The 14,128-nt window shown below is 53.1% G+C and overlaps 1 protein-coding gene across 1 annotated transcript in view; it reads left to right on the plus strand.

Annotated features, from left to right (window-relative positions):
* Positions 1-8,271: 8,271 nt before the first annotated feature.
* IGDCC3 (immunoglobulin superfamily DCC subclass member 3) overlaps positions 8,272-14,128 on the plus strand; it is a gene marked incomplete at its 3' end in the record, with an annotated part of 107,935 nt that continues 102,078 nt past the window's right edge. Inside the window, exon 1 of the mRNA XM_082005024.1 lies at positions 8,272-8,623. Within this exon, the coding sequence (XP_081861150.1) occupies positions 8,557-8,623 (67 nt within the window). The 5' untranslated portion in view covers positions 8,272-8,556. The remainder of the gene's footprint in view (positions 8,624-14,128) is intronic.

Below are 14,128 nucleotides of genomic sequence, written 5' to 3' on the forward strand. Positions count from 1 at the left end.
TTCTTCAGTGTCTGGGTCATTTCACTAGCCTGGACTTTGTTTTATGTAGGTTCTTGTACCTAATATTTTAGGTACGCATCTGTCCTTTAAATGTACAACATGTATTTTTATTTCCTTGGAACACCTTTATATTATTTAATTTTATAAAGTGGAGTAGTGTGTGGTGTAGAGTAGCATTTTTACTACTTCTCTCTTTTGTTATTTTTTCCTCCCTAACAACACAACTACCTCATGTCTGTTGGAGAAAAAAAAAGCAGTAGATCTACTCTTTTGTTATAGTCCATTATAGGTTTTAACTTATTCTTATACTGCCTTTTTCTAAAGAATATGTTTGCACTGGTTGTTGACTCTTCTTTTTAATGCATAGTGCTGCAGATCTGATGTCTCTCTTGCTTTGTTTCTAAGTATTGCTCTAGGACACCTTCCTTATAGCTGGAGAATTGGGTTGTTTCTCTGTAGGACTGTGTTTTGCAGGAGCTGGCCAAAGGAGGCCGCTTCAGCTGGCGGGATGCTGATCCATCTTTCCTTAAGAAGCTTATACTAGCGAAGAGAAAAAAGAACCAATGAATGCAAAAGTAACTTGTGATCTTGGGGACATCTATTTCTTTTTTTGTGCCCAAGTAGAAATATCTCAGATGATTTTGATTTCCAGAGAGCAGCTCTCTGCCTTTTGTAAGCAAGTGAAATTTTCTGGTTGCTTCTGACAGTTCTGGCCAAAGTGCTCTTGCGGTTTTTTTTTTAAAGACCAGAGCACCACCAGAGCTTAAAAATTAAAATAAAATCTTTGCTCTCATACCAGTCAGTCTGGGTTTATTATAGATAATGTTTGAAAATCATCCAGTGACCCTTGCTGGTAACTGTTTGCTTACTGCTAGCATGTCTCTCAGCCTAGGCTTCTGGTGTTGGATGAATTTTTTTCAATCTTCTCTTCAGCCTGTCTCTGCCCTGTTCCAGGCTTACAGAGTTTGACCGTGAACGCTACAGATTGGACCAGCTCTTCGGGGGTAACAAGGGTCGGTGATTCTGTTCATTGGGTGTTTGGTAAATGCTCTGCCTTCCTGGAGGATTCAGACATCTGGCCATGTGTTTATTCAAAAATGAGGGAAAAGATGCCCATCTCCCTCTTCTCCTACCAAAATTCCTCCAAAGCTATATGAGGAGCTTTGAGCTGATCTGAGATCCTGTAAAAGGCTGTAGACTTTGTCTTTATTTTTTTGTGGTGAAATCTGGACTGAGATACCACTGCGTGCACCAAGGAGAACCTTGCTGTGCCAGCATCCTGTTCCCACTTCTGTTGTGAAGAGCCACATCTCGGTGTGCCCTGCGTTTGGAGCTGAGCGGGACCAGCCTGTGTCCTTGCAATCCACCATCAAACCCTGTTCGCTCTGTCTCTTCAGCGGAGCAGTACCTCTGAGCCTCCATGTACCCTGTTGGGAAGGATATTGGAGCTTCACTTCTCCCTATCTTACAGCGTCTCCTCCCAGCATGTTCACACCATTCTGGTAAATGGCTGTATTTCCACTCGCTGCACTTGCTCTGTTGTTGCAGCTGCTGCTTGGTATTTTGAGGAGTCTCAGAAATGCTGTTCCATGCTCTTGAAGCGCAATGACTCTGAAAGGCTGGGGCACAGAGACTGGAAGTCGGTGCCAGTGAGCAGACTAGGCAGGAGTTAGTGTGTGTGCGCTGCCGGAGCAAGGAGCTAGAAAGGCAAGAAACCGTAACTGGGCAGAGGAAGCACGTAATTAACCTCCAGAACTCACTGCCACAAGACTTTGAAACTAATGACTTAGCAGGGTTACAGATAAGGCAGTGAAGTGTTATTGCAGGCAATAAGGGCAATTCACAGTTATATGGGAGCGGATGCAATTGCAGAGGTATAAACCCTCTGGCTGGGGAGTATCGGGCACTAGCTGTGGAGGGCGGGGGGGAGATTTCTGCAGCTGGATCTCAGTTCACAGTTAGTTTCACGGAGGAGTCCTTGCCCTTCCCCAGTGACAGAACAGACCCTGTACGCGCCACGTTGCCCCCGTTGATATGCAGAAAGGGAGAAGGACCCTTCTCCACAGAGCTCGCTGCAGAGGAACCCCTGGTGACTTCCTTTCACCTCCAAAGCAAGTCATCTGCCTGCAACCATGACACTGTGCCGAAGGACCGCTGCTGAGCGTCTGGGCTGCCGGCGGGCAGCACCAGGAGGAGTTTGGCCAGCAGCAGTCATGACCAGGGCACCTGAGTTCTCCTCCTGGCTCTCTGTTGTGACAGGGTACCTGGGGCAGGTCATGTACCAGCTCGGAGCTTTCCATCCAGGGGGTTTGTGGGGATGAAGGCTTAGCCCAGTGACTGATGTAGGAGTGTGCGGCAGTGTCTGGGGTGCTCCTTTGTACGTGCACCCTCTGCTTTGTCTGTACTGACTTTAGCCACGGGGTGAGCTTTGCTGATCTGCCTAAAAGCTATCCCTGCCTGCCACTGAAGCCAACACAAGCAGACGCGGTGTGGCACCGTTCACCCGGATCACCTTGGGCCAATTATGAAACCACCAAGTTATGTCCTCCGAGAACTTTGGGGGAGATGCAGCAGAATACAAACAATTCTGCTTATGCATCACAAAAATACTTTGTCTCCTCGTACTGAGGCTTACTCTGATCTCATTACACCCCACCAAATTGTACCAGAGTGTGAAAACTGGCAGCGTTTGGATGTCCAAGTACGGGTGGTGGCCGTGGGCTGGGATGCCAGACCTCAACTACAGCAATCAAGGCAGTTCCCTCAGAGCCAAGAGATCGCCGCTGATGGGCAGCAGCGAAGCTGCTCCCTGTACAAGGGAACGTCCTGTACGTTCACGCAGAGTGCTGGGTGTCCTTGTCCTTGACTCGGCTGTGCCCCAGGTCCCTCCTGTCCTGAACGCACGTGGGACCTTTCTAGTCCCAGCTGGAAATGAATGGAAGAAGACAGAAAATACACATTTTATGTGTAAAGCTGAAACAACCAGTGCATATATTTTTTTATCATGAAATAAGTATCTATCTTGCAGATCTCTCACAGACACACAACTGTTGATACCTTTAATTACCCATCGTACATAGTATATGTTCCTACGCATCAGGCTCCTTTCTCCTTTTTCTGCCTTTCCGTAACACTAAAGATTATTCCTGTTCAACTTTTTGCTGGTGTATATTGTTTTACATTGTTAAAATGTCAGGTCTGTCTCACTGGCATAATTTTGTAGTATTAATGTTATCGTTTGGCTACACAACTGTATATTCCCCGTGCTGCTGTGAGAGTCACAATTCTCATCCTTTTATTTCTTTTAATTCCTTGTTACATGAAACACATGACTCGGATAAAAATCTCTTCAACTTTTAGTTGATTTGGTTTCTTACTTAGCGGACAGCAAAGTTCTGGTTTAAATAGTTCAAATGAGATAACTTACAGTCTAGGCTTTGAGGACTTTTTAGATTACTAGCTAACAGTCTGAGATTAGCCCATGAAATACGCTGTGTAAGGAAACAACCATTTTAATAGAGCACTCTATGTTTTTGATCTCATTAGAAATAGATGTTCTGAAGGCATCATCGTGTCTTTTCTAATCAATACCTTTGTTAGAAAAGAGGTGTTTAGTCCTGCAGAAATCTACCATCTAGTTCTGTTATTGTATTCCCTTGCTAATATTTTAAAATTAAATTTCACTTCATTTTCTACACAGTGCATAAGGATGTGTAACCAGAAATTGATCTCGTTTGAAGAGTGTGTCTGTATTTGGTTCCATGCTGTACTTAATTATAACTTACTTTCTTCAGAGACTGTTCTTACTCCACAAATACTCTTTAGTGTTAAAGTGTAAGAAGACATTGTCCTTATATTCCTTAACTAATGGGTTATTAATAAAACATTTTAAAAGAAGAGTGGAATTTGTCTCACGGTTCAGTCTGTGACAGCTCTTGCTCTGAAGGACAGTTGTCATGGCAGGCTGGACCCGGGGAAATCTGCTGTTAGGTGCCGGGCTGTTCGCTGCCCCTCAGAACACGGGGAGGATGGCTGGAGAGCTTTCTGCCTGCGCGGGTTTGCTAGAGACGGACCTGCAAGGCAGTGCCAGCCGAACCGCTGCAATCCAGCCTCGTCCTTATCCTGAGTAACTCACTTCTGGGTGGATCTGAACAAGACCTTGCAGCTGACAGACCCGGGGCTGCCTGGTGGAGCACCTTCCACGGCAAGGTGGTACCTCGCTGGCGGGAAGCAGCGGCGGCAGCAGGACCCGGGATTCACGCTCGTGCCAGTTCAGTGCCTGAGCTCATAACCGTGGAGGTTGGGAATGGGGGGCGATGGGGTGTGCCTGGTTCCTTGGACATCACTTTGCGGGTTTCAGGTGTGGGCAGAGTTTGGGTTCGTTAGGCATTTCTTGATGCTTGATCATTTCTCAGTTTTGAACTGATTCTTATAAGAAAAAGAAAAAAAAAATTGAGCAGTTGCGTGCTTTATCTTTCTGGGGAATTTTTTAACGTGAAAAATAAGCAGAAGCATCTAGCAAATGAATGGTGAGACTTCTCTTGGATGGCGCTGTGGGCTGGACGCTCGGTGGCTTGCGTCCAGCAAGATTGGCGAGAGGATATCTGGCAGTGCCCGAGGACACTCTATTAACCTCCCATGCATCTCCCTTTCTTTCTAGGATGCATTCCCCGCTTGAGTAGATAGTTTCCATTATTACGTTATGCTGCCAGGACTACGGAGCCATAAAATCTCATTTTATCTGCATTACAGAGGTAATAAATCTGCACTTAGCATAGTGTTCTCCGATAGTGGTTAAAGGGAACTCTGTCAGACTGATGAGTCTTTCTCCTAATGATAGGTAACTCCACAAATGAGCGAGGAAGGACCTGGGGGGACACGGGTGACTGCAAATCCCACTCCAGCTCCCAGTTTGCAGCATGAGGCGCTGGTGGGAGGCTGTAAACAGGGCAGCACGTGGGTGAACAGAGCAGAGGGACGGACACAGCAGTTGCAGGGGAGCCGGGGCCATGGGGGAGTGGAGATAAAAATGAGGCATTTGTTTGCGTTTCTTTCTCTTCCCAGGCTTTATCGCCCCAGGACGCTGTGCTATGATGCAGCTGGCACTATGACTACAAGGGGCTGGGGTCTCGTGTGGTCTCGGGTAACTCTGTGAGTTACAAGCACCCGGTGTGGCGCGTTGCCCAGCTCAACTCTCTGGGAAACGACGCAGTGTGAGACGATGGGCTGTGTGATGCAGCAAGGCAGCCAGGGATGCTCCACGGATGCTCTGCGGACACCAGTGGCGGAAGCTGTGTTTTGTGGGGACTCCTCCGACCGCCTCCCCTCCGGCAAAGCACACAAGACTTCATGATTTGCATGGCAGGTACAATTGTGTGGGTTTCATCTTTTGCACTGGTTCCCTACACTCATTTCCACTGATGGCAAAACTGCCGGATCAGTGGTGTGAATGTTCTCAATTAATTGAAATGCTTCTCCTCAGCCAGGCAGCCAAGTGGCATCCCCTCGGTGTGGTGACGAGTGCTTGCCCCTGCCACCACGACACCAGCACCCTTATACAGCCAAAAGTGCGTGGAAAAGGAGTTCTGCTGGGAAAAGCAGCTTCCAGGAGCATGTCCCGGGGTGTCCCACCACTGTTGGGATGGCTCGCAGCTCGGTGCATCGAGGTGGGTACCACAATTTTGGCTCCCCTCCCTGTTGCTCACTGACCACGAAACAGATGCTAAAACCCTGTGTGTATATACGTAAACGAAAAACTCCCAGGCTGTTAGAAGACAGGGAAACCACAATTACACATAGAATAACAAATGGACTGAATTCAGACAAGTTAATGCCCCACTTCATCTGCTGAAACTACTAATGGTGTCTTGGGGACCTCAGTTTGCAGTTAATTGGTGTAAATCAGGAGCACTATTGGAGCAGATGGAAATTCGCTGTGCAAGGAGTGGTGGGTGAGCTCTCGTGGAGGAAAACCTTGTGGGGAGGGAGGACAGATGGACAGACAGACCCTGTGCCCCCTGTGGGACGGAGGAGGGATGGAGCACACAACCACTCCGCAGGGAAGGGGCTTGGAGCCTCGGTTGGGGCTGGGCACCATCACTCCTGTAACCCCGCTGCTTTTCAAAGGGCTCCAATTTCTGCTCGCAGTGTGATAAGCAAATTCCTGTCTCCAGTACAAAGCAACTTTTTTAAGCCCTCATGGTTACAGAGGAGCGCAGAAAAACATGAGTGCTCTGGATTCCTGCTCTCAGGTGCCTCTAAGAGCCCCAAACCTGACTTTTTCTTTAAAAAAGTCTCATGCCTTTTCAGGTGAGTCCCGTTGTTTGGCGGGACCACCCGCACTTGTGATTTTTGAATGCGACACTGGCGACGTTGCCAGTGTCATTTGCAAGATGCTGGGCTGAACTTGGTGATGCCCTAAACATGTAGCTGCTTCCCCTGGCTCTTGGGTCCTGCCACTGCACATGGGAGCAAAAGCACCCCAAATCTGTGGTTCCCAGGGTAAACAAGCCCTGTAAAACACATGGCGCTTCATTCCCTTGGAGTTATTAATTCCCACAAGCCATCCTCGGTACCGGTGACATCCCGGGAGCTGCCACGAGCCCACGATGGCTGCGAGCATTACAGAAACGCTGGTGGGGCCCCGCGGCAGGAGCCGGGGAGACGGCTGGGGAACCGGAGCAAGGCTGGTGCCAAAAGGTCAGGGACAGCGCAGAAATTCAGATGTTCCTGAGAGGCTGATGGAGCCAGAGCAAATTCTTCCTCGGCTGAAAGCAACCTCGCACAGCTCAGCCCTCTGCTAAATGAGGGAAGCTTTAATGTGGAGCAGATGTAGTGACGTCTTCTTTCCTCCTTAGCTGACTCCAATGTGCTCAGGCTGCACCATCCAGGGGAGCCACGCGTTGCTCCTCTTTACAAAGGGTTTTGCACCAGGTTTCTGGGCATGGTTACAGGGTTTAGTAACGGAGTCCATCAAGCTCTATTTTTATTCTGAAAAAAGAAGTTAGTTAGGATCCACTTTTTTTCTTTTTACTTGTTTTTTCGACCAGCAAACACCACAAGACACTGAACTGCCATTGCAGGGGTGACTTTTGCTGCTGATGGTGGTGATAGGGGTTGTGTTGGCGGAGAACGTGGATGGAGGGACTGGGTAGGATCAGCTGGAGGCAGAAAAATACCACGTGGGTGGTAGGGCTGTCTGCTGCGGGGGGACGCGTTACCTGTATTTCATGCCAGCAGGGCAGACAAAATCATCTTGAGGGCTGTGGCAGGATTTCAGAGCAGACTCATCCCTTACCAGGTCCTTCCTCCCTGGGGCCTCTTCAGGGGTGAGCTGGTTGGTCCAACATCTGTGTGACTGACCCAGGTAAGTCACCTTGTAATAGCGTTTAAAATAAGGAGCACTGAGGTGGGACAAGCCAAGCTCTTCTTCGTTCCTGTCCTGAGGGGCTGCCCGGATGTGGGATTCCCTCATGGCCATCGCTCTGCCATCCTGCTACCCTGCTTCCTGGGGACACCGGTCACCTCCGGGCGTTGCCGGCTGCTGTGGTGGGTGGTTTTGGTCTTCAAAACAAAGCCCGAAAGCGAAACGCTTGGTGGAACCAACCAGAAGTTGTGCTGTCTCATCAGTGTTTTACCTCGTTTTAATGCCAGATTTTTGGTCCCATCCCTAAGGGCAGCTCCGCGGCCCGGGGCACAGCCGCACGGGCTCAGGGATGGCCTGCGCCCGGGTCGCTTTGAGCAGTGACGGGCAGGAGAGAGGCCCTTGGGCAGAGAGCAAGGAAACTTCTTCCACTATCGTTACCACGAGCTCGGGAAGGCAGACCTGGTGCTGGCTGCCATCCCCTGGGCATGGCGGGGCCAGCCAGGACCCGGCAGTCCAGGCTGGACCCCTGCGGGGCTTTCCTGCCCCGGGGGGCCGCAGCGCCCCGCGGGGCCGGGCCTGAGGGAGGCCATGGCAGGGCAGCAGTGAGGGGAGACCTGTGAGGGGGCTGCGGTCGGGAGAGCCCCTCGAGATGGCCCCAGCGACGGGAGCCCCATGAGGTAGCGCTGGTGAAGGGACCCCTGTGAAGTGGAACCGGTGAGGGGAGACCCGTGAGGGGGCTCTGGTGACAGGGCTCCGGTGAGGGGAGACCCGGCGAGGGTCAGCCCGCGGATGCCGGGCGCGGCGGGCGCTGAGTGGCCCCGCACGGGAACCATCCGCCCCGCTGCCGCCCCCCGACCCCGCAGCCCGGCCGGCCCCCGGCGCGGCGCTGCCGGCGCCCCGGCGGATGCGCAAGATGGCGCAAGGCGCTGCCCGCCCGCCCCCGCCCGCCGCCGGCCCCGCTCCCTCAGCGCCGCCCCCCCGCCCGCCCGGCGCGGCGGCGTGCTCGCGCGGAGGGGAGCAGCGCTGAAATCCGCTTTTTGCCTTTTTTCTTTTTTTCCTTCCCTTTCCCCCCCTTCTCCCCCCGCAGCTGGGGGGTGGTTCTCCCTTCGCCTCCCTCCTTCCCTCCCTCCGGCGCGGGCTGCTCCCTCCCCGTGGGGCGCAGGGAGGCGAGCCCGCCCGCCCGGGATGCCATGGCTCCGCCGGGCTCCGCGCTGCCCGCCTGCCTGCTGGGGCTGCTGCTGCTCGGCTGCCGCGGAGGTAAGAGCCGGGCTGGGCTTGGGGAGCGCGCGGGGGGACGGACCTGCTGCCGCCGCTCTCGCCTCTCGGTCGGTCGGTCCGTCGGTCGGCCGGCCGGCCCCACCCGCGATCCCTCCCGCACTTCGCATCACCCCCGTGGTGGCCGGGGCCATGCGAGTCCCGGTCGCCCTTGCTCGTCCCCAGCCAGTCCCAGCCCCGGGCTCAGCCCGTCCCCGTGGCATCGGGCCCCGGTGGAGGCTGAACGGGACCGAACAGCTCCGGGGGCTGGGAGGGACCGAGCGTGGCTCCGGCACGCGTGTGTTCGCCCGTGCAGCGTGGAGGTGCGCGGCCACGGCTGTTGGTGTCAGCCGCCGTGTTCGCATCCCTCTGCGGGAGCGGGGGCTCGTCCCTCCGGGAAGGCACCTTGTGGTCGCGGCTGTAGACTTCTCCGTCAGCCCATCCAACGCCTTGGTCTGGAGACAGCCCTAAGTGTTCCCCCAAAGCTGTGTTTTCAGTGGGAATGCCCACTGTGCGCAGGGCTCCGGGGAGGGGACCCTGGTGTCTGTGAGCCCCTTGCCACATGGCCAGCGTTGGGGAGGGATGGGGTGGCTGCCGTGGTGGGGTTGGGCGTCCGCGCCCGAAGAGCGGACCTGAAATCATCACCAGCAATGTGAGCGGGAGACAGCGCCCGCGCCAACGAGTTGCATTTGTCAGCGAAGGCAGTAGCTATAGAAAAGAGATGTTGGGCTGCAAGTTGCAGGGACGACGGCGAGCTACTTTAAACCCGCAAGTATCGTGCTCTCCTGTGACGCCTGGCTTGGTTCACACAGCCGCAACCGGTAACACCATCCACCGGGCCGCGGTCGAACTACAAAAACATCAAAGGGATTTTTCCCTGGACCTACTGTGCACATGCCCTGCTGATAAACCGCAGTATTTTCCTTCTGGTGATGCTGCTTAAGCATGGGTCTAATCTGAGAAAGATGCTGTTCTGCAGCGAAATATCCACGTGCCTCCTGCCCCCTCTTCACTTAGCAGCCTTAAAGATAATGAAAAGTGGGAATTGTTTAAAAAATGTGCAAGCAGCCCAGCATGGGCAGAGGGAGAAAAGCGTGTGTTAGATTAATCAGAGATTAGCTGCTGGGGTGTTTAGGAAACCAGGCTGTGGGCTATTCCCATAATAAATCTCGCCACGTGGTTTGTAGCAGCCACGGCGAGGAGGAGAGGCCAGTGTAACTCTTGGAAAATGTATGTTATCCGTGGAGTGGATGTAACGAGGCAGGGCTCGTTACCTGTTGGGATTCCTGGGTATGCAGCAGTGCAATAAGGGTTGTTGGAAAAACTACTTCTTTCTTGGGGAAGGGAAAGAAGTGAATTTTTGAAAGCAAAACTTCAGTCAGTTGAGTTTTTGTCTAGTTTATCTCCTGCTGCTGTCTAAATTGCCCTGTGTGTTTGTTTGTGCTGCGACTTGGCAGGTTGGTGGCTCCTGACTTTGGGGTGTGTTTTGCTGGCCCTGCTTAAAAGTGCTTGGCTGCACTTTAAAAGTTTTTCTGTTCTGAGGGGTTTTTTTTCTTCCCTCGGTCGGTTGATACACTCTAGATGCAGTTAACAGCGAGGTAACGCGTTTCTGCGCTCTGCTGAATTTAATAAACCCTCCCGTGTCGGTGTCAGTCAGCACCGGAGCAGAAAGCCTCGCTGCGGGGACGGATGCTGTGTCGGGAGCGGTGCTGCGCTGCGCGGGACAGGATGCTCCGCTCCCACCCCTGCGGCTTTCAAACTCCCCAAAATGCTGGCCTGGCGACTGTGAACCAGGCGTTGGGAGCTGCTGGTCAGCGTGCTGGAGTGGGCTCAGCAGCGAGGCACTATTTTCTTTCTTTTTTTTTTTTTTAATTTCCTGGAGCTCTTTGTTCTGGGTGGTGGACAGCTTTTGTCTGTTATTGCTGAGCCCGGCATTCAAAGGCAGGCATAGGATACGAGAGGCTCCCCAGCTCTGCTCAGTAACAGCCTTGGAATTAAGCATCGTCATTTATATTTAAGTAGGCTTAACTTCTAAATTATTGAAGCTATAAGCTTTCACTAATTCCTACTCTGTGTGGCTTTGTTGGTTTTTTTAGACGCAGAAAAAAAAAAGATTGCTTTCTCCTAAATTGGTGTAATACCCCGTCATTTTTCTTGATATACACAGAGGGTATCTGGTATCATTTTTCCTCAGTAACACCCAGAGACACTATATGAAATTCAAGCCCACGTTGGGGCTTTGTCTCTCTCGGGGGTTTCAACAGGAGGATCTCGGGACGTGGTTTTCCCGCGTGGTGGATGCGGCAGGCGGCCCGTGAGATGGGGTGGTGGTCTCACAACCGCATGCCTGTGCACCACGCTTGGGACGGGTGCTGGGTGCGAAGCTCACGCAGGGGTGCGAGCGTGCTGCCGCCCGTGCCAGCGGCTGGCAAGCATCTGGCACGGCCACCACGCTGCCAGAACGAAACTTCTATGCTGGAAGTATTTAAAAGCCGGGTGATAGAGAGGGGAATAGGGCGGGCTGGTCCCCTCCTGATCTGCCCTGCCACCCCCGGCACAGGGAGTTAGAAATCCTAAACCAGTCTAATTGCTCCTCTTCTTCTTACCTGTCAGGCTCTGGCCCTTGCCCAGCCCAGGCTCCCGCACTCGCTTAGGGGCTGGGAGAGGGTCCCCGGGAGAGGAGCTGGGCAGAGGGCCCAGATCCAAGGGTACAGCCCGGTTCCCCACTCCTTCCTGCTCCGTCCCAGCCTTGGCCCACCGTACCCTGGTGCAATCAGCCCGGCGTGGGCCGGCGAGGAGCCGCTCAGCAGCAGTCCTGGCTGGCAGAGAGCTGCAAACCCGCTCGCGTTTTATGGGTGCAAACGAGAAAGCCTCTCTCCCTCTTTTCTCGCTGTCGGTACTTTCCCGCTTTCCTTGTTTCTGGAGAGTCCCGCGTCACAGCGCGTGCGGTGCCAAGCGGCGACGGCACGCGACACCAGCCGCTTGCTTCGAACGCCCTTGGGACGCTGCTGCCCCTGCACCCCGCCGTCCCGCAGCCTCGAAACATCTTTCTCGGCGGCGCTGGGATGGCCGGAGCCGGCGCGTTCGCCTCGCCGCAGCATGAGGGTCCAGCGCTGGCTCCGGCGGGAGCAGGATGGGGCCCCGACGCAGGCAGCGGCGCGGGGAGCAGCGTGCTGGCTCCGAAGCAGCGAGCGTTCGAGCAGACCGTGCGCTTCGCTTTGCAGCCTGCAAGAGATCTGGGACAGAAGATGCTTTTCTCTGTGCCCCCTTCTCCCCCCGCTTTATTTCATGCTTTGTGCTCTTGGGCTTCTGACCCTGGATATTGTCCTTTTATTTGATCTACCAAAACAATGCAGGAGCCCCTCTCTGCAGATTAAGATTTAAATCAACTGAATAATGTTGGGCAGGAACAGGAATAGTCCGTTCAAAATTACTTTGAAATCACAAACTTATTTGAACTTTACTGGAGCTTTTAGTTTTACAGAGTTTAGAAACTAATAAATTATGTAGCAGGGCTCATGAAAATCTACCGGAGTCCGTTTATCCAAAAGAATATGCAACATTTTGGTTTTGCAAGAAAATAAAAATAATTGTTTACACATGTTCAGGAGTCATTGGCAAGCGTATAAAACTGATGGTTAAGGAGGTGAACATGTCAATAATTGCACTTTAAGAGAAGAGAGGCAAATAGGCGAGCGCACTGAGAGAAGCACACCACATACTGACCTGGCCTTGCTGTTATATCACGTCATTCTTGTATCGCACCCTCCACTCGATAGGAGCCCAGTCGCTAAAAAACCCAGACCCGCTCCTGCGTTGGTAATTTAAAACCGGAGTTTCAGAGCAGAGTCAAGGATTTGCTGCCTTTTTGGTTGTGGTTTTTTTTTCTGTTCTTGCGCATGTGATCGTGTGGATGAAGCTACTGGCAAGTCGGGAGGATGCGGGTTGTGGCGGGTGATTCCGCGGAGCTGCGAAGATGCTTTTGCAAAAGGATCTTTGCTGCTGAAACCTGAGAGTATGTGAAAAAGGAGAAAAAAGCTAGTGTTTGGTTAAAAGAGGTCTGGTTTTGGAGCGAGCCGGGATCGGTGCGGCGCTCGGCAGGAGCGAGGCGATGCTCTCCTCCATCCTCAGTGTCAGGGTGGGAGGTGACAAGGCAGAGGGGCTGGCAGGAGCAGGGAGTGCTGTGTTTGCTTCGAATCCCCTGGATGCAGTCAAGAGTTTCAGAGGTTTTCATGTGCACAGAAACTTCCCTTCCTCCAGAAGGACCTCGCCTTTCCTTTCCTTGCACACCGCCCAGTCCTGCCTGCCGAGACTCAAACTGGGCGACGGGGCCGTGCTGGGTTTTGGCACCGTGATGCCAGGGTGCTGTGGCTCTCTTGGCCCCCTCATGCCTTCGTGCCTCCCCCAGCCGCCGCGTCCCTGGTCCACGAGCACCGTTGCGTACCGCGTGGCCGGTCGGTGCCCTGCGAGGGACAGGCCGTGGGGACAGCCGCCTCCCTGCTGCTTTCCTGCCGGTTCCTTCCTCCTTCCGAGGCTGAAACCGGGAACCTCGGCTATTCCCCCCGTTCTGCGCTAGAGCAGCCTTGGGGGCTGAAGCCTGTGGGGACCCCGGCTCTGGGCACAGCGTTTCCCGTCCTGGCCGCTGCCTTTGCCGTGCTCTCGCGTGCGGGTGTTTCCTGCTCCGCATTTGTATCGCTGATGCCCTCAGGACCGTGATCTGGTCAGGGCTGCGAAACGCGTGGGGAATGCAAATAACAACACGTCCTACGCGCGGCTTGCTGCCGTGCTCTCTGGATGGAGCTACTGTGGGCAGTTAACTCGGAAAAGGTCTTTGCCCTTCCCAGCTATACCAGCAGGTTTCACCCTGCTCTATTCAGAGATGGGGGAGCCCACGAGGACTCGTAGCTCGTCCTGGAAAGGGTCTTTGTGCTGTGAACGCTTCCAGCTTCCACGCTGCGTTTAACAACCGACCTCCTGGGATTTGCCCAGTCTGGTCTCGAACATCTGAAAATTATTTGGGGCCGCTTCTCTGGCTCTTCGGACTGTGTTTACCTTTCTCAGCTAAAATCCGTGTCCCCGCCGAGGGCAGCGGCGCTGGGCACGTCTCTGCGCTGCGCATCAGGTGGCCGAAAGGTCGTGTTATCCTCGACAGAGACCTCCTGCAGCCGCTTAACGAGTGGATGTGGTTTATGCGCCCTGATGGAAAAATCACTTTATATAACCTCCCGTCAGAAAGGAAAAGGAATAAAAAATTCTGAGCTAGTAAACTTTACTGCCAGCAAGACGTTGGGCCTGTTACAGCCTATTCTCCTCTTCTTTAAATGTAAATTTTTCTGGATGCCCTAAAGAGCCAATTTGCACTTTACTGCAGTGTAGTGCTTTTCTCCTTAGCGTCTGGGTCAGCCTCAAGGAGATTTAAGGGGCACCAGCTGGATTTTCAGGCTGACAATTTCATCAGCCTGAAACCTGTGTTATAATCTGGTGGAGAACATCTTCCAGGTCCAGGTA

The sequence above is a fragment of the Phaethon aethereus genome (genome assembly GCF_964289735.1).
Source record: "Phaethon aethereus genome assembly, chromosome: 12".
Taxonomy (NCBI): Eukaryota; Metazoa; Chordata; class Aves; order Phaethontiformes; family Phaethontidae; genus Phaethon; species Phaethon aethereus.